Raw genomic sequence first — 23,467 nt, forward strand, 5'->3', positions numbered from 1 at the left:
GAGAGAATCTTAAGCAGTCTCCATGCCCTGCATGGAGCCTAACCGTTGGGCTCGAACACACAAACCATGAGATCATGACCTGAGCCAAAATCAAAAGTCAGATGCTTAATCGATTGAGCCACCCAGGCGCCTCCAAAGATTTTATTTTTAAGTAATCTCTACATCCAAGGTGGGGTTTGAACTTAACAACCCCAAGATCAAGAGTCACATGCTACTGACTGAGCCCGCCAGGCGCCCCTTGCCAGAGTCATTTTCTGCCTCTCCTGGGTAGAGCCGGGAACTCCCCACCCCAGGGGCCTTTCCAGCTTCTCTCTCACAGCTTTGTGTTCCTTCCCTCAACTTCCACCCTGGCTCTGAGCCCTCAGCGGTTTGCATTTCGCTTGGATGTAGAGCCTGAACCCCGCATCCTCCTTGGTGGTACCCCCTCCAGGGCCATCTAGAAGCTTGAGGTATTTAGCCACTGCTGTTCCAGACATAGACCCAGGGGAGGAGCTGCTCAGGACGCCCACCTCCTTTGGTTAGTCTGAACCAAGCCCATAGTTTGGAGGAGGTAGAAAAGAGTCTAGGGGAAAGAAAAAGAGAGAGGAGGGTGGGAGGGAGGAAGGAAGGAAGGAAGGAAGGAAGGAAGGAAGGAAGGAAGGGAGGGAGGAAGGGAGGAAAAAAAGAGGGAAGGAAGGAAAGGAGGGAGCCAGGGGTGGAGGAAGGAAGGAAGAAAGAAAAGACAGAAAGAAAAGAAAAAACACAAGCCAGTCTGCCTTTGTATGACTTATTTTATACCCAGAGCAGCATCTAAAGTGGTCTATGATGACCCTGTCGGTGATCCGGAAGCTGAAGGGGCATTGGGATAAAGTGAAGGGTAGGCCTGACAAAGGACTTTGAGAGAACAGGAGAAGGGCAGCCGGAAGGGCCCCTCCTTTTCTGGACCTGCTTCCACCTGCTAATAATATCCAGGGACGATGTCTGTCCAGGGCTGGGGGCCAGGGCAGATCATTCTGAAAGTCTCACAGTCCTGACGCGATCCCATGAGTTTGGTCCCAGTTGGCCATTTCCGGTACAAGGGTGCCCACTGCCCAGCTTCCCAGTCTCAGACGTCTGTCCCAGCCCCAAATCTGTACCCAATCTGTCTTCAGAAAACTCTTTTCTCCTTCCCTTAAATTCAGTCTGGCCCTGGCGCCATCCCTGGTTCTCAGCATTGTTCAGGACACGACCGCCCGCTCAGGACTTGCTCAGTTCCTTCTGCCAATGTGTCCCAGGCTGTGCCACCCTTCAGGCCGGCCCGCACTGCCTCTTCTACTGTCCTCTGACCTTTCTACATTTTCTCCCACAGCTCCCTCTGGCCAGTTGTCTTCCTGGCTCCCTGCTTCCCTGGCCCAAATTCTGGTGCTTTGCTCTCAGATCAGCCGGAATAAGAACACGGATAAACAGAAAGGCAGAGGAATGGCCGGGAAAAGAGACCGCAAGAGGCCAGATCTTGAGAGCTCATCCGATTGTAACAGTGACATGAGCTGGAAGGGGTTTGAGAAAAGGTGGACCTGTCAGCAGACGGAGTGGGGGGTGGGGGGCGGCATCAGTCTAACTGGAGAATGGTGGAGAGATGGGGTAAGGATGGGGAATATCTTGAATTTTTGGAAAAAAAATTTAAATGTTTATTTTGGAGAGAGAGAGGGTGGGGACAGAGGATCTGAAGCAGGTTCTGTGCTGACAGCAGAGAGCCCGATGCGGGGCTGGAACTCACGAACCATGAGATCATGAACCTGAGCTGAAATCGGATGCTTAACTGACTGAGTCATCCAGGTGCCCCCAAAATTTTGAATATTTAAGGGACTTGGCGGTATTGAAGAGGAAACGTCGTTGGGTCCCACTGTTGAGTGGCTGAAACTGAGGTAGATGAGGACACCTAGGCATTCAGAAACTTCTCTTTAGGGTCTTTGTGTCTCTGCTTCAGGCCTTGTCTCAGCGTCTTTGTCTCTGAATTACGCCCCTCCGTTACTCTGTGTGTGTGTGTGTGTGTGTGTGTGTGTGTGTGTGTGTGTGTTTCTGCCCCGACTCCCTTCTTTCTCCAGGTTTCTACCTGGTCTCACTGTGCCTTGAGATCTGTCACCATTTCCAAGTCTGCTCTTCCTGCCCCTCCCTGCCCCCCCCCCTCGCTGAACAGAGGCAACCATCTGACTTTCCTTCAAGGAGCTGCTCCCCCCCCCCCTCGCTGAACAGAGGCAACCATCTGACTTTCCTTCAAGGAGCTGCTCCCCCCCCCCCCCCTCGCTGAACAGAGGCAACCATCTGACTTTCCTTCAAGGAGCTCTGGAACCTTCCAGGAGTGACCAGGCTTCTCCCCCTTGGCTGTGTTCTAGACTGTACACTCAGTGTGGGGTCCCTGGGCACAGTCAGAGGGTATATTGATGACTAACGAGGACCCGAGGGAGCTTCGATGTCCGGGGCCTTTTCAGGGAGTAGGATTTCCCCACAGGAGACCTTGGAGGGTGGAGGCCTAGGCCCAGGGAGGGAAGCTGACAGGCAAACGGAGACAGACTCCCGTCTTTACTCCTCTAACCTTTCCTTTATGGACCTGATCTTGCAAACTGTCGCAGGAAGGAACTCGCGCTCTGTTTCCTGATCCCTAGTCCTTTTTTTATGCCACTTCTAGAAATGAAGGAGCAACTGGGGTTCAAAAAGGCTTCAGGGTGATGCTGGAGGGCAGTCACTTAGGGGTGCCTGCAAGGGGAAGGCACGCGAGCATCTTGGGGTGTGCGGGGTTGTGGGGGGCGGGGAGTGCCCAGCAGGGGAGTGGGGGGCCTGCTCGGCTTGCACCTCTGCCTCCCGGGACTTCTCAAGCTCCCGACCTCGCTGTGTGTGGGGCTGAAAACCGATGCAGGACAGAGTCCAGGTCTCCCAAGTGTGGCGGGAGCAAGGCCAAGAACGAGTTGTGCTGCCCCAGGGCGGCCGGAAACCGGAAGTCCTGGCCCCTGCTTCCTGGGGGCCGGGGAGGGGTGGGGGGCGCAGACCAAGATGGAACCTGGGCGCCCAGGACTGGGCCCCTCGACGGCTGTGACGCGTCCTGGCCTCTGACCAGGGCAGCCACGCGGCTGCTGAGTGCTGGCCATGGAAACAGGCCCGGCCGCAGGTCTGAGGCCACCTGGGTCTTGGAGGGGAGAGGAGGAGGGAGCTTGGATTTACAAGACTGACAGGTGAATGTTCCCAGGCCACACAGAAGGAAGATTATGCCAACAAACTTCAAAAGAAGATGCGCCCTCAAATTACGGGGAGTCCCCAGCTCCTCCCCGTTCCCCCCTCCCCGCCCCCCGTGCCCCGCTCCCCCTTGGCCCCCGTGCTCCGTCAGCTTCGGCCCCTCTCTGCTCCTGTGTCCCCTCGAGAACATCCCCCTTTCCCCTCAGGGGCTTCTCCACTCTTCTCGAAGCTCCCAGCCCTTCCAGGCTTCTCCCCGCGCTGGGCCTTCTGGTCTCCTGGATTCGCGGGGCCATTTTCCGCTCTGCAGCCGTCCTGCCGCCCCCAGCGCCTGGTCCGAGGCGGACACTTGATGGCAGGGCCTCTGAGGCTTGCTTTCCCGTGGGGCAGCTGCGCCGGGTGGTGACAGGGGCTCAGGCTGATGGCGGGGGGTGGCTGTCTGGTTTGGACAGGCACCCTGCCCTGGGCATCCAGGCCGCTGTTTGGAGGGGAGCAGAAGCCCCAAAGGCCGGGAGCACCTGAAGGTACCCGTCTGGCCCCTGGGGAGCTCCCCCTCATGATTCCCGGCAGCCGGGCTTCCCAGGAGGAGCCTCCGCGGTTGGGATGGAGACTGGGAGGAGGCATGGGGAGCATCGCTTGGGGTCCGAGCTCTCAGGATCCTGCCTGCCTTTGCTCCTACTTCCTCCTTTGCTGCTACATCTCTCGCTGCTGCTCCAAAGACTCTGCTCTCTGTGAGGGCTCCGACTCTTGTCCTGGACCTGCCAGCACCCACTTCTAGAGCCTTCTAAAAGGGCCAGCCCATCCAGAGACAGGGGGTCAAAGAATAAGGGCATCTGTCTCCTACCCCATGCTCGAGGTCCCTGAGTTCACGGTCGTGTACTTGCAGACGCTTGGGGGGTCCAGGGGGTGACAGCCAGCAGGTGGGGCTGCGCACCCGGAGGCCTGAGAAACGGGGCCCACGGGCGCACCTCTAGCTGAGCCGTCGCCCCTGGGTGGGTCACCCCAGCTTTAGACCTCTTTAGCGGCAAACAAACCCAGCCCCCTGGGCTCCCAGGGATGTTGTGAGGCAACCAGAAGTGTGGTTGTCGTTGAAGGACCGGGGCTGGGTACCCGGGATCCCTGGGCCTGCAGAACGGGGCGAATGGGAACAGCAGAGCACGTGCCAGATGGAACGTTTAGATGAAACCTTCCGGAAAACTGGGTGCCACCATCCTAACAGTGGGCACAGAGAAGCTCCGGCTGCAGGGGTGGGGGGCGAAGGGGTGTCTCCGTGGCGGAAAAGCTCCGGGAACCCCTCCTCTGTGCGGGACCCTCTGTGTGAGGGGGGCAGCCCCGGAAGGGGCAGAAATGAGCTTGAAGCCTCTACCTGAAGGAGCCGCGGTCCCGGGGGACAGAATCAAACCCCGTGCCGGGAATCTTCTGCCACAGTGTCGGTCAGGGCCCCCAAAGCCTCTCTGTGCAAACTGCAGACGCCAAGGCGACGAGCGCATGGGAAGCAGCTTCGTGTCGCGCAGGGCCACACAGCCGGGCAGGACTGGGTCGCAGACACGCCATCCACCCTCGTGCCTCCGACTCCGTCCACTCTGATTGGACTACCCCGTCTCTCCCAAAGCCCAAGGTTCTCCCCCCCCACCCCCGTGTCCGCTCCTCCTCCCCCTCGCTCAGCCTGACCCTCGCTCTCACTCTCCTCGCCACCCCACCCCACCCCTCCTCGTCCCTCCCTGACTCACCTCCCAGTCCCACTGACACAAACAAAACTTTCAGCACGACCCACCCCGACCGGTTTGGCCTAGGTGTGCAGCCTGCCGCGCGGGGACAGACAGGAGTTGCAAGCGGGTGCCCGGCCACAGGACGGTAAGCATCCGCAGCTCGGCTCGCGGAAACAGCCCTGAGCCTGGAGGCGGCACGTGCACGAGGACGCGCAGGGAACATACGGCGGCGGGACGCGGCATCTGCCGGCCGACGCGGCCCCCTCCCCCAACGGAGGGGCTCGCGGAGGGCGGGGGCCGTGTGTTCTGCGGCCCCGTCCCCTCCCTGGAGCCTGGTGCTCAGCGGTGCTCACTAAGTGTCCGTAATTGAACCGAGGCAGGCAGGCCCGGTGACGCCGCTCAGACACGTACGCACGTTAACGCTGCCACCGCGGCTTGAATTGTTCCCATTCTTCGGGCCCAGAATGTGGGTGGGAGGAAGGTAGGTAGGGAGGCATGAGGGGAATGGGGGTTCGATGGGGAGCAAAGAACGGAGGGCAGGAAACCAGGCACTGGTCTAGAACGGCTTCCGCAGCCAGGATTTTCTTCCAGCCCCAGCCCTAGATTCTGCCGTCCGCAGGACTCATCCCAAAAGAGGGACAGAAAGGGGCCTTCGTATGAGGGCTTGTCCCCCAAGCGCATGGCCCTGGTGAGACACGCAAGATGGCCCAGGGAGCAGAGAGATTTGGAGACGGATATTTGTTTGGTGAGGGAGGGCAACACTTCGACTTCAAGCAGAGGCCTGGCTGGACCACCTTGGGTCCTCGGCCCCAGCGACACCTCGGGCAAGTCCCGCCTCCACAAGTCAGCTCTCCACATGGCTGGAGCTGGGGGTGAGTGGACGAGGGGCTCACAGACTCCCTGACTGGTTGCACTGGGGCGGGGTTGGGGGCGTATGGTGCATGGGAAGGCTGAGGAGATGCGGGAACCAGAACTGGAAACCCACTGCTGTCCCCCCTGCCCCCCCCCATGCCTCGGTTTCTCTGGTGGTTTCCGGGACCAGGAGGGGTGAATCCGTGGGAAGGAAACCGTGCGATAGGATCCGAGGTGTGATAAGTATAATTATAATACAGGATGCTCCCCCCTCCCATAGCCCCTGGCCCTACCCCACCCCTGCGACACTGCATCTCAAAGCAGCATCGGGGTGAGGCCGCTTCCCCTGGCACAGGTGGGGACCTGAGTCCTAAAGAGGGGAAGGGGTTTGCCAAGGTGGAGGTGGAGAGGAGCTGGGGAGTTTTGGCATCTGGCCTGGCCCTTGAGGAGGGCCTGCCGGAAATAGCCCTTGAAGAAGGGGTCACTGCCAAGAGTTGGGGTCATGGTCCTGAGGCCAGGGTTAGAGTCCGGGTGACGGCTCAGGTTCGGGAGAGTCGGGGTGTCCCCTTCCCTGGCCCTCCCTGACCACCCTTTCCACACTGACATCCATTCATTCACAAACGCGCGCCCCCGACAGAAGTGTGTCCCGTGCGGGCCTGGGCGACTGCGACAAAGGTTATAAAACAGGCCTGACTTTCCAGGAGCTCACAGACTACAGCTGCCGGTCCTGGCCCCCGGTTTCACACGTTTAACCGAGTCCCTGGCACGCAGCAGGCTCCAATGCATGTTTCTTGAAACCGAAGCTTACATTTAGTCAAGGAGATAAGATGTGCACAAATTATGGGCGCACAGGCTATAATAAAGGGACTAGCAGAGGCTGGGGAAGGACAGAGGAAGATTCATTTTGGGTGGGAGGCGCTGAGAAAGCCCCACGGGAGACGTGGCCTGTGAGGGCAGCTTTGAAAGATGAATAAGATTGTGACAGAGTTGGGGCGTGGGGTGTGGAGAACACAGTCTAAGCAAAGTGACCCTCCCTTATTGCCCTTGAACCCCGCTTCCTGCCTCCGGCCAGACAAAAGGGTCCTGCTGCAAATTGTAACCTATATATATATATATTTTTTTTTTTTTCTTTCCTCACGTTTAGCTCAGTATTTACTTTTTTTTTTTTTTTTTTTTAGCCCCAGTCTGACAGTGAGCTTGTGGCTCCTCGTCACTCAGTTTTCAGGGAGTTCAGAGCCTGCCCCCGTCCTCTGGCTGTCCCACATTGGCCAGGAAGGTCTGGTGTCACTTGGTGGTTATATTGTGTGCATCCGGAATGGAAACCCAGGGGCTTACAGGTAGGAATAAACTTACAGGGATACAGGAGCAGAGTATTTGAAATCGAGCTTGACCTTGCAAAGTCCAGACATGTGGTCTTGTCCCATGACTGTGGGTTAGGAGGGTAAAATGACCGTGGGGTGTTGGGCTGGTGCACTTTGGGGACTCCTGGCCAGGTGACGAGGAGGCCTTGAAGTGGAGAGAGGATCCAGCGAGGGAGGCCAGGAACCCGTGGGGCTCATTTCTTGGTCAGTCCATCAGCTTCTATATACGGTGGCACTGGGGACGGTGTCACTTAAGCTCCTTCTCGGGCGTCTTGGAACCAGCCCCCTGTCTGAGGATACAGGCGTCTGAGAAAACCGTGTTCCTACCTAAGCTGTGTGCCCTCCAAGGCCGTTCCCCTCCCTGGGCCTCTGTTCTCACCTAAAGCAAGAGGTATATGGGCCAGTCCCGTACTTCCCAGTTCTGGCCCTTCTCTGGTTCTCAGCTTCAAAGCCGAGCCCCTGCAGGAGACTGGGGAACTTGGCAAGGCCCCCGGGAGGCAGCGAGGCTGGCTGGGGTGTGGGATGCTTGGGCTCCTTTCCACCCACAAGGGCCTTGCCCCTGTTCCTCCTGGCCTGGTGCCTCCCTCTTTGAGCCACCCTGGGCCTTTTCCTGCCCCGCCCCCCGCACCCTGCCTCTCCCTCCCCAGCCCCTGCCACACTGCCCGGTGAAGCCTGGAGCTGACGATGGGATCCCCCCCCACACACCCCACCCCCCCGCCGCCGCCACCACCACCACCGCCGGGTCCTTCCCTCCTGCCCTCCCTCCCTGGCGCCCATTAGCTAGCCCAGGCCGTGGGGGCGGTGGCTGGTACGTCTTCGTGCCAGGCCCAACCCCCGGAGACGCACCTGTTCTGACCTGCTGAGCAGGTTCCCAGGTTTCTGCCGTCGTCGTTGGCCACGGCGTGGGAAGCAGCTCTGGGGGAGCTCGGAGCTCCCGATCACGGCTTTTCGGGGGTAGCCGGAGCTGGGCGGGTAGAGGAGGGCTGGGTCCCCAGCAGAGACCCCGGAGGGATAGGCAGGCGAGGCAGTGCCTGAGGACTCCGCGATTTCCTGCCTTCCGGGTCGCGCCCTACCCAGCTCTAGAGCCGGCTCCCAGGGAGAACTCAGGGGACCGTCAGAAACACTGGGCGGCTCTGCCTTTCCACCGATGCCCCTGTCCCTGGGAGCCAAGATGCGGGGGCCCGAGGCCTTGCTGCTGCTGCTGCTGCTGCTGCTATCGTTTCCAGGTAGGACTTGCCCGAACCATCGGGACCCTTGCTTCTGAGCCCGAGCCAGCACAGACACGCACACGCACGCACGCACACGCACACACGGACACACGCACACCTAAACATTCTCTTCCCTTTGACTCTGGACTGAGCAACCAATCTCTCTCTCCCACCCCCACCCCCCCACTGCCGATGGCGCCCCCAGGAGGGCCAGCCTCACTCTTTCCCTTCGCGCCCTCTTCCAGCCCCAGGCCACAGCCCCGCGTCTGGGGGCCCTGACCGCCTCTGCCACAGCCTTGCCTCAGCCCGGGGGGTGGACGTGTCGACCCAGTGCAGGTGGGGCAGGGAGGTGGCACAGGTGGGGGGCCCTCTCACCCCAGGGTTTCCTGGAGGCTCCTTCGCCTGCTCCCGGGGCTCCAGAAGTGCTGACTGGAGCTGGGCTGACTCAGGGCGGAGCTGGTGTCAGCAGTCATCAGGGTGCAGGGAGCCTGATGCCCAGACCGTGGACAGGGCCCTTCTGTTCCCTTCTTTTTATGAGGTCCTACAGCACCGGCTTTGGAGCACCTGCTGGGAGACAAGGGGGGAGCTGGGGCGCCTTCACTCGGGCCCCTCTCTTTCCCTGGAGACACTATTTAATGGGGGCGGTGATGCTTAGATGAGGGGAGGTCTAGGGTAGAGTATCTTCTAGATAGGGTGTGGTCTCCTTTTGTTTATTCCCTGTCCCCTCATTTTCTCAACTGGATGCCTTCTGTTACTCCTGTCTGATGTGTATATAGTAGATGTAAATTACAGGAATTGACAATCTCCAGAGTGGGGGACAGAATGTGTGTGTGTGTGCGTGTGTGTGCGTGTGTCTAAGCATGTGTATGCACAGTGACACCACAGTGGGATTCCCTAGGCTCTTTCCAGAGTAATGAGCAACTGAGGAATCTTTGTCCTGGGAAGACAGAGCCCTGTGTGGATAGGCCCAGGAGCAAGGAAGTGTCATTGTCCAGCAGGGCCCGGCAGGGATTCCTTCTCCGTCACCAGCTGAAGCTGTCAGGAGCATGAGGCACAGATGGGGGGCGGGGGGGGGGCACTGCTCCTGTCTGATCTTATAGTGGAGGGGGGATGCAAGGGCATCGGCCAGTCTCCAGTCACAGGGTCCTGAGCTCCAACCCCTCTGCTTTCCACCCCTGCCTTAACTCCCATCTTCCAGACAACCCTCCTCACTTGCTCAGGCCCAGAGGGTGGGGTCTGGTCGCTGGGGCCAGAGAACTCGGCAGCCGCTTTTCTGGGGGACCTGGCCACCCTTGAAGAATGGAGCCACAATGTCTCAGGACACGGAAAGGGTCAGAGAGGCCACCGCTCTAACTGCCTCATTTTACAGACAGCAAAACTGAGACAAACAGGCAAGCGACGTCTCAAGACGACTCAGTGTTAGCAGCAAGACCAGGGCGAGTGTCCGGGTCTCCCAGCCTCCAGTCTGTTAAAGGCTAGTAGGTCTGAGTGTGCACGGGGCACAGCCAGGGAACTAAATGCTGGAGATGCGGTGGCAAACAGGACGTGGTCCTGCCTTCTTTTTCCAGGACGTGAGGCTGTTCTTTCTAAGAGAAGCCCAGGGAAGGGGAGAGGAGACCTCCTGCAGTCAGGGCATCACCCGGCCTTGCCCAATGCCTGATGGACAGGTGCCATGGCTACGGGGGCACCCTAACTCCAGAATTATCCGGGGTAACTGGGGCCCGGTGAGCCCCCCGCCCCCCCATGGCTGCGAGGACCTGCACAGAGCTGGAGGGTGCTCTGAGGCCTGCAGCGCGGGCCCCAGGTTCCCAGCCTGACGACCACATCCACTGCCGCCCCCCCTTCTGGCTCCTCTCTTTGGAAGCCCCCAGAAAGCCGGAGGTCTTGCCTCCGAAAGAGCTTTGGGCTGGGAGTCAGGAGGCTTGCGTTGTGGCCCCATTTCTGGTCTCCATTTGCTAGGTGACCTTTGGCAACTAAGAACGTAGACTTCGGCAGCCCACGAGGTGGGACCCCGGGATCTCTATGGGCCTTCCAGCTCTGCAGTCCTGTGGCGGTGTGCCTGTCCAGCCGCTGCCCGAAGGGGGGTGCTGGGTGCAGGAAGAGGTGGTCAGTCTGGCTGCGGTGATGGCGGGGGGGAAGGGTCCTGGCCCATCTCTCAGTGGGAACCAAGGTAGCTTTATGCCGGACGCTGCCTTCCGCCCCTGCCCTGCTGCAAATCAGTGCCCCCCCCCCAACTCCTGGGTCATTAGAGCTCTGAGCCCCAGGGCCCTGCCCCACCCCTGACAGGGAGAGGAGCCCAGGCTTGGGAGGCGTCTGACACCACAGTTCTTTGTCTCTCCTTAATGGGATGAATTTCCGGGTAAGGTCCCCTCCCTACTCCCTCCATCTCCTGTCCTGCAGCCGACGGGCTCAAATCTACAGACACCCCTCCAGTGAGTGGGATGCTAGTTTCTAGCTCTTTGTCTGGACCCAATGGGGTCCTGTAGGGCCAGAGTGTTGGGGGGGGGGTTGCCCTGAATTCTGTGCCCTCCAAGGATTAGGATCTGCTTTCTACCTGAGGTTAGTTTCCTAGAAAGGGAGGGGCCCCCATCCCTGCTTTTCTGTTCCTGTTTACAGAGGGGGGCAGGCCCTTTCCTGCAGGACCTACCCTAACCCAGGGAAGCCAGAAAGGGAAGCTAGCTTCCCCACCCAAGGTAGCGGGGACTAGGAGAATCACAAGGGAAGCCCCGTGGCCCCAGTGACCTTGGTCCCACCCTGGTGTTTCGCGGGGGCTGGGCTCAGAGGACCCCAGCTACAGAGATGGCGGTGAGGAGTTTGTGGCACAGCGCACGGTCCCAGCTTCTGGAGCATCATCTCGGGGCCCTGGAGTCCTCCAGGCTGAGGAGGACAGCCACTGTAGGGAGCTAGGCCTCGTCAGGAGAGACTGCCTGGGCTTTCCGGCCTGCAAAGCTTACTCTAGCACTGACCAAAGGCTAGCAGAGTAGAAGGCTGGGGGTGGGGTGGGGAGCTGAGTCAGGAGGGAAGGGAGGACAGGAGCCTAGGGGCTGAATCTAAAACCGCACGCGAAGGTCAAGTTCAGAACTGGGGCCGGGCCACCAAGCCTCGTAGAGGAGGGCTGTGAAGGAGGTGGTTTGGATCATCTCTCTCTCTCTGGGATGGGGAGCCTCCGGCCCCAGGAACTTTTCCCAGAGTTTTCTGGCCACCCCCTCCTCGCTTGCCTTTGTAACTGGTGTCCTGAGAGCTGGGTTGATTTGGGGTGGGGCAGAGCTGGCCCCCACTTTGGGGGGAGGTGGCTGGCAGGATTTAGGGGTGCGGGGTGGCTAAGATCTCAGGAGTTTGGGAGAAGCTGAATTCTGGGTCTCCCACCCACAGTGTGGCTGTTGTGGTGACTCAGCCGGGCTCAGACTCTGGCTCCGGGGGGGTTTAGGGGACTTATCTGTGCTGGGAGCTGTGTCTGGGCCAGAGCCGGGCTGCCTCAAGGCCTGTCCTCCCCCCATTGTTCTCAGCTGCCTTTGTGATTGGTGTGGCCCCCCTCCCCAGACACTAATCTGTGGGTGGGCACTTTGCCCGGGTTGGGAAGCTGTCACTAAGCTGGGGGGCTTAGGACGATGGGGGCCAAGTGAGGGACGTGGATGAAGGCAGACGGAGAGTCTCCTGGTTTTCCAGGCTCCTTAGCACCTCCAAGGCCAAGGTTATGGGAGGAAGGGTGGAAGAAAAAAGGGCTTGCCGGGTGGTTGATGTCACCTGTCTTGAATGGGGGGCTTCAGGGCTCCTCCCAGGTTCTTTCTTACCCCAAACACTCCCACCCATTCCAGCTCTGTCTGGTAGAGGCTGCCACTGTGGGGCGAGGGGAGGCAAGAGTTAACAAAGGAGCCTGAGCCCCTGGACCGCTTGGACCCCTCCCCCTAGCCCTAAGCAGGAGTCCCCCCCCCCCCCTTCCCACCAAACCCACACCAGACAACCCTCACCCCAGGCCCGGAGCTAGAGCTGGTTTTTCTGGTGGTGGCAGCAGCAGAGGCCTGACAGAGATTCCCAGGGAGAGGCCTCCTGGGGGGCCGAGGGAGGTGGTTGGGGGGTCGGGGGAGGGGGGGGAGTCCTTCTAGCAGGAGCCTGAGGAACCAGGGGAGGGTGAGCCTCTGTTTTGCTCTGCTGAGGAGTCCTTGACGGCAGTTTCCCATCACCTGGAGGGACAGTGACCTCATCTCTGGGTACCTCCGCCTGAGATGAATCTGCCCTCAAGTCTGGGGTGAGGTGGGGAGGGGTGCCTGGCTCCGCTCCAGATGGGCCGCAGAGGCGAAGGGGCAGAGCCAACCCCCCACTGACCACGGGCAGCTAAGACAGACAGACACGTGGAAGCCAGGAGGGACCAGCATCAAAACATTTACCCTGTGTTCAGAGTCCCGCGGGACGGGAGCGCGCACGCGCACACGCACACGCACACGGACCAGTGTCCGCGCACACGCTTGCACACAGACCCCTCCGCGGCTCTTGTCTCTGGAGGCAGGCGAGCACAGACACCTTCCTAACGATAACACGTGAGCGCTTAGAAGTGCAAAACACCCCCAAGTTCAGCAAGGAGTCGGCCTCACTTACACCCGCCAGGCCCTCTCCCAAAGTCATCAGACATTCACACGCAAAAGACCCATGCACAGACTCGTCGCCAGGACCCCTAGATGCAGGGATACTGAGGGAGAAAGGCCCCTCACAAAGGAAAGCCTCCTTCCCCAACGACGCTGTTATCTGCAGCTGCTAGCCTCAGTTTCCCCTCCTGAGATCGGAGGCCAGGCCCCCCACACAGAGGAAAGCTGGGACCCAGGCAGCCAACCCAGACCAGGAATGGAGGGCCTGTCTGGGAGCGGGTGGGGGACACAGAGGGCAGGGCCCCAAAGAGGCCCGTGGGGGCCTGGCCAGGGGTGGGGGAGGCCGAGGGCAGGGATCCCGTCTGGCCAGTTGGGCCTGTTTTTTCCTTGCGCAAGGTGGTGGCTGGTGGCGGCTGTGGCTGGGCCTGCTGCTCTGTGGCGGCATCTGAATCACCAGGGCTCCTGACCAGCGTCCTGTGCTCCCGGGAGGAGGGGTGGGGACGGTCAGAGGGAGGAGTGCCCAGCCAGCAGAGTCCACCAGCCTCGGTGAACAGTTCGCAGCAGAAGGGTCCGTGGGCTTGGCCCGGCCTGGCAACTACATGCCCGCGGGGTGACCTCACCAGGCGGGCGGCGTGTCTCCTTCGCTCTGGTGACATCATCATGCTGACGCCAGGCGGGCACTGGGTGGGGGAGAGAGGGAGGAGGCAGGGCCGGCCTGCCCTGGCCTGGGAGTCTGGGCTTCTGGGTCCAGTTTAGTCCAGGATGGGGATTCTAGAGCCCAAGTTCTCTCCTCCTTCTGTCGCAGCCCCTGTGTGCGTGTGTGTGTGTGTGTGTGTGTGTGTGTGTGTGTGAAGCGTGAGGGGCTGTTGCCCGAAGCTGTGATGCTCCTGGTGAATAGGGGACTTAGGACAATGCGGGGCTGTGGGAGAGATCCTGAAAGGGCTCTGCTGTTTTGCTGGGTTCTTCATCCTGTGAAGCGTGGGCTTGTTGCTCGGCGGTGGGGATCTTGGACTTACGGGGAGGGACGCAGAGGACCGCGACGCAGGCATATGGTCTGTTGTGCCCTAAGGGAGACGTATGTTGGGGAAAATGTGGGCGATGCGTTGTGGAGAGGGGCCGGATGGTTGGCAAGCATAGGGATAGGGATGGGAAATACGCCATCCGACGGTGTCCCGTAGAAGGGTCTGAGTGTCCCAGCGGAGCAGGGCTTGTGACCCCTGTGCCTGTGGAAACCAGTGCTTGAAGCAGAGGATGTGCTGGGGGCTGAGCCCCCATCTCCAGCCCACCTCCAGCCCTTCCTTGGCAGCCCTGCTCCCTGCCAGGGAGGGGTGCGGGTGGTGAGCCGGACTCCCAGGCCGGGCTGGGTGGGACCGACACCAGCTTAGGCAGGTCAGGGCCCCGGTATCTGGCCCTGCAGGTCTGTCCCGTCCCGTTCGGGTCCTCCCAGCTCCCGACAGCACCCTCCCTCCCTCCGCCCCTGCTCGCAGGGTCACGGGACCCCCTTCCTCTGGCCTATGCTCAGCCTCCCCGGAGCCCTCTGGTCCACCCCAGTGGACCACTTCCTCCCTCCATAACCGCCCCGTCCAGCCCCGGCCTTCTCCCTGTGCGCGGTCAGGGCTGTTCCCTCTGGCATCGAACCCAGGTAGCCAGCCCAGCCTGCCTCCACCCCGGGCTGCCATGCCAACCCCCTCCCTGTCTGCCCAGCCCAGCCCAAGGTTCATTCCTGCTCGCTCTACCTTTTCCTTCTTCTCCCTGTCTCTCTCTCTCTTATTCATTCATTCACTCAATGAACATTCATCGAGGTCCCCTTACGTGCCAAGAAGGCAGACCACCTGCCACTGAGCCCTAAGTCAGAAAACCGTGTTTCCCTATGTGATGTGAGACCCAGCTTCTTCTCTTGGGCAGCTCCGTCCGGCGGGACAGGCAGACGGGAAGGGCCCAAATGCAATCCAGGGGGGATACAGTACGGTGGTGAGGTCAGAGCAGGGCGCTAGGGCAGGAGGGAGCGAGGGCCCCTCATTCTGCCTGAGGTGGGGGTGGGGTGGCGGAGGAAGCGGTGTCTAAGCGGAGTCTAAGGCTGAGGAGGAGTCATCCCTCCAGACACCGGGAGGAGCGCCTCCCGGGAGGGGCCCCGGGTGAGCCAGGCATGTGTGGCCAGAGGCAGGGGCTGCGCGCTGCGGGGAGTTGCTGGATATACATCCCAAGGCAGAGAGCTCTTGGCTTCCCAGAGAGAACCCTCCCTCTGCCCCCAGCCCTGCGTTTCACATGCCTTATTCCACGAATTTATTTATTCCTCCTGGACCATGAGTTTCCCCGGGCCCCGCCCCCCCCCCACGTCACTCATCCTGGAACCGGTAGGAGCTGTCTTTGTCCGGCCTCTCTTTTCTCTCTCTGTCTCTCTGGTCAGTGATCAAATCCTGCCGAGGGTCCTCCAGGACTGTCCCCTCCTCCCTGTCCCACAGCATGAAGGGTTCCTAGAGAGTCTCGGGGCTTCAGTCTCCCTGCTTTCCAGCCGGAGGGCACACAGCCACTGGCCTCTTGCCGCAGTGATGGCGCCCCATGAGTTCCTTCCCCTGGTGTGCAAGGCCCAAGCACGCGTACCTGTCCTGTTGGACGCACACCGCCCGCCTTAGGTGCGTCCTTTCCGCCCTGTTTCCTGAGCCAGCCAGCCTCTCCACCCCTCTGGGTCCCTCACCTGGAATCCCTTTCCGGGGTCTCCCCCTCCTGGTCCTACCCAGCTCATGCACGAGGCCCTCCCGCAGGACTCGGGTCCACGGTGACTGTCCCATCCCCCAAGTGGCCTGCAACACACCCCTGAGCACTAAATCAGAGGCCGTCACGCCTTTCCATACACATCCACAAAATGTGTCTCCAGACCTCAGGTTCCATGAGGACAAGACAGGAAAGGGATCCTTCTTTGAAAACGAGGTGACCTGATAGATGGCCCTGGGTGCTGCGTGCTGTCCTTGTCGATGCACAGAACGCTCGCCCTTCCCTGCTGGTGCCCGTCTCCGCCCCTCTGATTCCGGCTCGCTCGCCACCGTTCTGACCCTGTCGCTGGGTGTCTGTCCTGACCTCATCTCTCTGGGCTTCTGACCTGGGGCCTTTCTGTCTTCAGTGACTTGTCATTCCTGTCTCTGAGCCTCCGTTGCGGCCATTCCTCCCACAGAGAAGGCCTGCTCTCTGGGAATCCAGATCGGTCATCTTGAAGCCATGAAAAGAATGTTCCGAAGGGCCCCTTCGCCCCCTACGTGCCCCATCCCAGCCGCCAGCTGCCTTCCATCCCTGCCTCGTCTCCTGGCCACACTTCCTGAAAGCGTTCACTTTCGCCCCCCCCCCCGCCCCCTCCTTGGTGGGTTGAACCTTCTGTGAAAGTTTGCCCAGGGCTTCCCCGGTCTCTGCGCCCAAAACCCATTTCCGTGAGAGGACTGGGAACTCCCTGAGGGCGGAGGCTGGCTCTCTCCAGCCGCAGCCTCCCTCCGTGGCTCAGGACTCACTCCTGGGCTGGGAGAGGGTGTGGCTCTCCCACCCGGCGTCCCCGTGGCCTTAGGCAAGTCACTTCCTCTCTCCGGGCCTCAGTTTCCTCATCTGTCAAATGGCGATAATAACGCCCACCTCGGGAATGCTGTGTGGATCTAATGAGGTAATGGACTGAACGCGCTTGGCAAGCAGAAAGCGCTCCAGGAGTTCGGGTGGCCTCCTCGCCCCCGGGCGTCTGCACCAGGAAGTGCTCCCCCGGGCTCCCGCTGCGCCCCCTAATCTAGGCTGCTCCTCTCTGCCCCCTGCAGGCCGCTGCCGGGCGGGCGAGCTGGAGACCTCGGACCCGGTGACCGTGGTGCTGGGCCAGGACGCCAAGCTGCCCTGCTTCTACCGAGGGGAGCCCGGCGAGCAGGTGGGGCAGGTGGCGTGGGCTCGGGTGGACGCGGGCGAGGGCGCCCGGGAGCTCGCGCTGCTGCACTCCAAGTACGGGCTGCACGTGAGCGCGGCCTACGAGGGCCGCGTGGAGCAGCCGCCGCCTCCACGCAGCCCCCTGGACGGCGCCGTGCTCCTGCGCAACGCGGTGCAGGCCGACGAGGGCGAGTACGAGTGTCGCGTCAGCACCTTCCCCGCAGGCAGCTTCCAGACGCGGCTGCGGCTCCGCGTGCTGGGTAAGTGGGGTGCGGGGCGCACGTAATGGAACATTCTTCTGTTGACTTGCACCACCCTCCCTGGTGGCTGTCGCCCTCCGAAGCAAGGTGGCACGGGCTCATTCTCTCCTCTGCCCGCGAGCCTTTCAAAGAGCTGAGGACCTTTGCCGTTCCCCACGCCCACCCCAGCCCCCAGTCTCCTCTTCTGGAAGCTACACTTACTAGTTCCCGCAGTGGTTCTACCAAAGGCACTCCTTCGCAGCCTCCCTGGCCATCCACGGTTTTAAAATGTGGGGCCGAGATATGGACCACGGGACCCAGCCCCCAACGGGCGTGGCTGTGCCTGACCAGTGGGGCTCATACCTTTCCTGGTCTGGACCTTCAGTGACTGTGGCTGGAGATCACAATCACCTTTTATTTCACTTTATTTTATTTTTAAGTTTATTTGTTTATTTTGAGAGAGAGAGCGAGCGAGCGAGCGTGTGCACCAGCCTGGGAGGGGCAGAGAGAGGAGACAGAGAATCCCAAGCAAGCAGGCTCTGCACCGTCAGGGTAGAGCCTGATGCGGGGCTCGATCTCAGACCGTGAGATCATGACCTGAGCCAAAGTCAAGAGGCAGACGCTCAACCAACTCAGACACCCAGGCGCCCCTCACCATCACCTTTCTTTTTTTTTTTTTTTTTTTAATTTTTTTTCAACGTTTTATTTATTTTTGAGACAGGGAGAGACAGAGCATGAACGGGGGAGGGTCAGAGAGAGAGGGAGACACAGAATCTGAAACAGGATCCAAGTTCTGAGCAGTCAGCACAGAGCCCGACGCGGGGCTCGAACTCACGGACCGTGAGATCGTGACCTGAGCCGAAGTCGGACGCTTAACCGACTGAGCCACCCAGGCGCCCCCACCTTTCTTTTAAACCACCATTTTGCGCCGTGGGCTCTTGTGGTCGATGGATGCCCTAGACCTATGGTCTACTTAAGGCTTTTGCATTTTGTGCTTGAGCTGTTCATGTCAAGAAGATAGAAATAAAGAACCTTCTTTCAGTTTCCCTTTATCTGCGTGGAACTTAGTAACACTAGCCTTGGGGGTGAAAATCCTGAGTGTGAATCTGGGCCCCATCCTCCAACAGCTGACCGTCTGGGACAAATCCTCTAACCTCCCCAACGCGCCGGTGTCCTGACTTGTAGAACAGGGGTAGGGATGCCCACCTCGCTGGCCCGCAGGCCGGCAGGATTAATGAGATAACATCGATCGAGTGTTTAGCACGATACCCGGCACATAATAAGTGTTCACTAAGTGCTGGCTATTATTATTAGGACAGAGATGTTGTCTGGTCAGCTCTTTATTTACTTCATCATTTCTTATTAAAAAATGATCCCTGCTCATTGTAAAAAAAAATTTTAAAAATCAAAACCATGGAGAAAGCTGAAAGCCTACCACTCATGTGGGGGTGTCCGTGTTGGTGAGGTAAGACAACGAACAGGGCCTGAAAATGTTCCCTTGCAAGACCGAGCTGGGACGGGCCAGGGCCTCCTGACGGGTGTGCAGACCGTGACCCCTGCCTCCTCCCCCCCCTGCAGTGCCTCCCCTGCCCTCCCTGAACCCTGGTCCGGCGCTAGAAGAAGGCCAGGGCCTGACGCTGGCAGCCTCCTGTACAGCAGAGGGCAGCCCAGCCCCCAGCGTGACCTGGGACACAGAGGTCAAGGGCACCGCGACCAGCCGCTCCTTCAAGCACTCCCGCTCAGCTGCTGTCACTTCGGAGTTCCACCTGGTGCCCAGCCGCAGCATGAATGGGCAGCCACTCACCTGCGTGGTGTCCCATCCGGGCCTGCTGCAGGACCAAAGGATCACCCACATCCTCCAAGTGGCCTGTGAGTACTTGGATCTTGGGTAGAGACTCACCAGTCTGGCCAGGCTGGATCGTGAAAGGTGGCCTTGTGTGGCCGGGAGACCCCTAGTGCAAAGGTAGAAGACCAGGAGGCCGTCCCGGATGACCTTGACAGATCACTCAGACCTCTCTGGCCTTTGGTGTCCTGTTTACGAAGGGGGTTGTCCTACGCCACAGGGTTGTTGGGAGAATCCGGTATAAACACAGACTTGAAAGCACTTTGTGACGCACACGAAGAGAGACAGGTTCGGGCCCCACAGCTTGACCCTGGTTCTGGTCGGACAAGCCCTATTTCTGCCGTGCACCGGCTGTTAGTCAATCTTGTCCGTCTTCATTTTCCTCCGCAGCAGGAGTATAATTATACGAACTTTACAGGGTTCCGATGGGAATTAGAAACCACGAACGCGAAGCATCTCACACGACGCTGAGTGCTTGAATGGTCCTCAGTCCGCAGCAGATACCGTTTTCCCAGCACTAAGCTCAGAGCCTCTCCGGGCACAGGGCTGTTTTCGATTCATACGAACCCAGCATTTGGCACAAAGTAGGCCCTCGACAAATGTTTGTCAAGGAAATGTACAGACAAGTAGGATCGTTACGTCTTTGGAGAATCAGGGAGCATTGACGGAACACCTGTTCCGTGACTAGCACTGTGCCGGGGACCACAGGGGATTCCGAAAAAGCGTGACTCTTTGCTGAGGGACTTCTAGGCTCGTTGCCCAGACAAACCACAGTGGGCTCTGAGCTCAGAGCTCCACAGGGGAGCCGGGGGGCCAGGACCCGGCGGCCAGGCTGGGCTGGGCTGGGTTTGGAAGCAGATGAGAAGGACAGAGAAGGGCAGGGTGGGGCCCGAGCAGGGGGCCCCTGGAGGAGCAGGTGATGGAAAGCCTCATTCCCCTTCTTCCTCCTCCCTCCTCCCACTCCAGTCCTCACCGAGGCCTCTGTGAGGGGCCTCGAAGACCAAAAGCTGTGGCAGGTGGGCAGAGAAGGGGCTACCCTCAAGTGCCTGAGCGAGGGATACCCTTCTCCCTCGTACAACTGGACACGGTAAGGGCCTGGCCCGGGGGGAGGGCCTCGCTTGCGGCCAGGGTCCTTCCCTCGCAGGGCTGCCGTGTCCTCATTAGGGGCTGGGACAGTATATTCTGGACCCCGGATAAAGTGGGGCACGTGTTCAGGCCCACCCAAGAATACGCGTGGTCACCAAATATCACGATTGGCTTGCACCCGGGGGCCCACGATGCACGCGGTCGTTGGGAGGGAACAAGCTAGTAAGTCCTTGGCTTTTCCCCCTAACTCTTCAAACGCGAGACATAGCGCGAGATTTAAATATTAATGTTTTATATGTTTACGTGAGTACCTGAGGCGGAGAGGACAAAAAGGCACGGCTGTGATCTTGTAAGACCCTTGTAAGCACCTTAGAAGTGCCAGCCGCCCGCCTCTGCCGGTTCCTTGGCTTTTTCCCGGGTCTCAGGTGTCCAGGGGGTTGGGGAGGGGTCAGGTGCACACGTGTGTGAGCCCCCGACAGGCACATTCTCACACGTGAGCGGATGAACCGTGCGTGTGGCCTCGTGCGTGCCCCGGGCTCCGTTCAGGTCCCCTGCCACGCAATGTCGTGGGTGTTGGGGCGTGCGGTCACACTCTCCCAGTCCGTCTGAGCCCAGAGAGGGACGGGGTGTCCTGCGGTGTGGACCTGGTACCCAGTGCCGGGTGACGTGTGTGTGTGGGGGGGGGGGGTGCCCGGGTCAGCCTGGGCGGCAGGGAGCAGGGGCCTCTGCCCAGACCTGCCCGGGGGAGGGAGGGGCACCGTGGGAACAGCCAGCGGCTCGGGTGACGTCACGGGGGCGGGAGGGGAGAGCTGCCCGGGCACGTTGGGTGGGGGCAGCCTCGGGCCGCCGCAGCCTCCCTGTCGTCCAGGTTGGACGGGCCTCTGCCCAGCGGGGTGCGAGCGGAAGGGGACACTCTGGGCTTTCCTCCGCTGACCCCCGAGCACAGCGGCATCTACGTGTGCCACGTCAGCAACGAGCTCTCTTCGAGGGATTCCCGGGTCACTGTGGACATCCTTGGTGAGCACCGGGGCAGACAGGGGGCGGGGGGGCCCGGCCGAGAGCCCGGAGGGGCAACGGTGACAGAGAGGGTGAGCTGGGGGCGGGAGCCGGTGGGCGGGGGGGGGGGGGCCTGGACCGCGAGTATTTTGCAGAGGGTCAGGCTGAGGGGGTGGTTTGGGGGGGGTGTTGGGAGGACACGGGGGCAGGGTTGGGGAGGGCGGGGGTGTGGGCAGCCACCCCCGACCGAGGCCTGTCTCCCGCAGACCCGCAGGAGGCCCCTGGGAAGCAGGTGAACCTGGTGTCGGCCTCAGTGGTGGTGGTGGGCGTGATCGCCGCACTCTTGTTCCTCCTGCTGGTGGTGGTGGTGGTGCTCATGTCCCGGTACCATCGGCGCAAGGCTCAGCAGATGACCCAGAAATAGTGAGTCGTGGCCGCTCGGGGGGGCGGAGCTAAGCTGGGGGCAAAGCCGGCCGGGCGGAGCGGGAGGTGGGGGCCCCCGGCACCCAGGAGAGAGGGGAGGCGGGCGGGGGGTGCTGACGGCTGGGGAGCTCATGGACCGGAGCTGGGCAGGGTCCTTCGGGGAGCCAGGGGTGCTGGGGCCACAGCTGAGTGGGGAGGGAGGCCCAGATCCACGTGCCTGGGTATCCCCAAGCACACACACCCTAGCAGGGCTCACGCTCCCTCTGCAGCCACTCACTCACACTGGGGGGGAGGGGGGGGACAGCACAGCCCCCACACCCTCCAGCCCCGGCTCACATAGGCTCTCGGCCTGCCCACCTTGGGAGCCACCAGTACCCTCAGCTCCTAACGAGGGCGTGTCTTTCCCAGTGAGGAGGAGCTGACCCTGACCCGGGAGAACTCCATCCGGAGGCTGCACTCCCATCACTCGGACCCCAGGAGCCAGGTGTGTGCCAAGGTCGGGTGCATCTGGGAGCGGGTTGGGGGAGGGGAAGGGTGGGGAAGAGAGGTGGGGGGAAGGGGGGCTCGGGGGGCCCTTCTGCAGACCAGGAGGACAGACAGCCCTCGGCCAGGTCTGGCCGCTGACTCGCGGCCTGGGCTGGGGGTAGGGCTGTTTTGGGGTCCACTCTGGGTCCACCTGGCCCCCCTTTAGCACTGGCCCCGGGGGCTGCTCGGGGAAGCCGCCGTCAGCCCTGGCTCCAGGGTGGGGCCGGGTGGGGGGGCGAGGACGGGCGTCAGGGAGAGCAGACAGGCAGACAGGTGGACAGGTCGGGTGGGGGGAGAGGTGATGACGGAGGAGGCTGAGCCCTGTTCTGACTCCTCCCCCATGTCCGGGCCCCACAGCCGGAGGAGAGTGTAGGGCTGAGAGCCGAGGGCCACCCCGATAGTCTCAAGGACAACAGTAGCTGCTCTGTGATGGTGAGGCCCCCCGGCCCCACCGGCATCCCCACCACTGTCCTCAGGCCCCTCTCCTGCTCGGGGATGTGGCGCGCCAGCCGCCCCTCACCAGACCCTCTGTCTCGGGCCGGCACCTCGGCTGTGCCTGTGTTCACCTGTGGCTCTCCTTCCCCCCCGCTCCGCGCCCGACGCTCATTCCTGGCCCCCGCGTCTGAGCCCCTGACCTCTGACCCTACGGCTCCCCACCCGGCCCCCCTCCCGTCTGGCTGCCCTGCCTCGGGTCCTGACTTGCCCTCTGCCCTTGGCGTCCAGAGCGAAGAGCCGGAGGGCCGTAGTTACTCGACGTTGACCACGGTGAGGGAGATTGAAACCCAGACTGAACTGCTGTCTCCAGGCTCCGGGCGGGCAGAGGAGGAGGAAGATCGGGACGAAGGCATCAAACAGGCCATGAACCATTTCGTCCAAGAGAACGGGACCCTGCGGGCCAAACCCACGGGCAATGGCATCTACATCAATGGGCGGGGGCATCTGGTCTGACCCAGGCCTGCCTCCGTCCCCTAAGCCTGGCTCCTTCTGCTGACCTGGGGATTTCTGTTCGGGGAGAGGGGGCTCTCTAAACACCCTATTTCTTCAGGAAGATGCTCCCCATCCCGACTGCTCGACCTTTTCCTCCAGCCCCTCTGTTCGACCAAGGTGGGGGGGGGGGCTCTGCTGGTTGAGTCCTTCCCTGTGTGTGTGTGTGTGTGTGTGTGTGCATGCACGCAGATCACCGTGTGCATGTGTGAGCGTTCGCTGACCTTGTGCGTGTGCGGGGGTGATGTGCCCGTGCTTCATGTCAGCGTCCAAGTGAACTGCGGTGGGTTCGCTGGCGCGTCGTGTGGCTGCGTGACCTCTACCCGTAAGCACGGGTTATCTCCTCGGACCCCAGAGCAGTATTAATGACGCAGAGGTTGGAGGCGAGAGGTGGAGACGGTGGGCCAGACCCAGGTGCACGGGCCGGAGCTGGATTCTGGCCTCCTCTGAGTTGGGGAGCTGGGCTCCCTCCACTTGAAAGCCAGCGGGGGCAAGTGTGAACGGCCAGCGCAGGGGCCTGCCAGGCTAACCCTGTTCAGGAAGAAGCCCCTGGCCCTCTGGTGGCCTCTGGTGGCCTCTGGGCCCTGCTG

At 61.0% G+C, this 23,467-nt stretch overlaps 1 protein-coding gene across 1 annotated transcript; it reads left to right on the plus strand.

Moving 5' to 3' along the window:
- Window positions 1-8,252: 8,252 nt before the first annotated feature.
- NECTIN4 (nectin cell adhesion molecule 4) lies at window positions 8,253-23,026 on the plus strand. The gene is made up of 10 exons (XM_047092615.1): window positions 8,253-8,331; window positions 10,349-10,483; window positions 16,682-17,041; window positions 18,599-18,889; window positions 19,830-19,950; window positions 20,818-20,966; window positions 21,212-21,368; window positions 21,777-21,864; window positions 22,251-22,325; window positions 22,617-23,026. Exons 1-10 carry the CDS (start codon window positions 8,253-8,255, stop codon window positions 22,839-22,841), a joined length of 1,680 nt encoding a protein of 559 aa, XP_046948571.1. The 3' UTR covers window positions 22,842-23,026.
- Window positions 23,027-23,467: the final 441 nt, after the last annotated feature.

Source organism: Lynx rufus, unplaced genomic scaffold, assembly GCF_022079265.1.
Source record: "Lynx rufus isolate CCGP_SWC_20201006 ecotype Redwood Valley unplaced genomic scaffold, mLynRuf1.p SCAF_31, whole genome shotgun sequence".
Taxonomy (NCBI): Eukaryota; Metazoa; Chordata; class Mammalia; order Carnivora; family Felidae; genus Lynx; species Lynx rufus.

Excerpts from the sequence above, each read along its gene's own strand:
- NECTIN4 (XM_047092615.1), top strand. The coding sequence starts at position 8,253 with ATGCCCCTGTCCCTGGGAGCCAAGATGCGGGGGCCCGAGGCCTTGCTG. Across the intron at positions 18,890-19,829 it reads CCACATCCTCCAAGTGGCCT|TCCTCACCGAGGCCTCTGTG; the intron begins GTGAGTACTTGG and ends CTCCCACTCCAG. Across the intron at positions 21,865-22,250 it reads GGAGCCAGGTGTGTGCCAAG|CCGGAGGAGAGTGTAGGGCT; the intron begins GTCGGGTGCATC and ends CGGGCCCCACAG.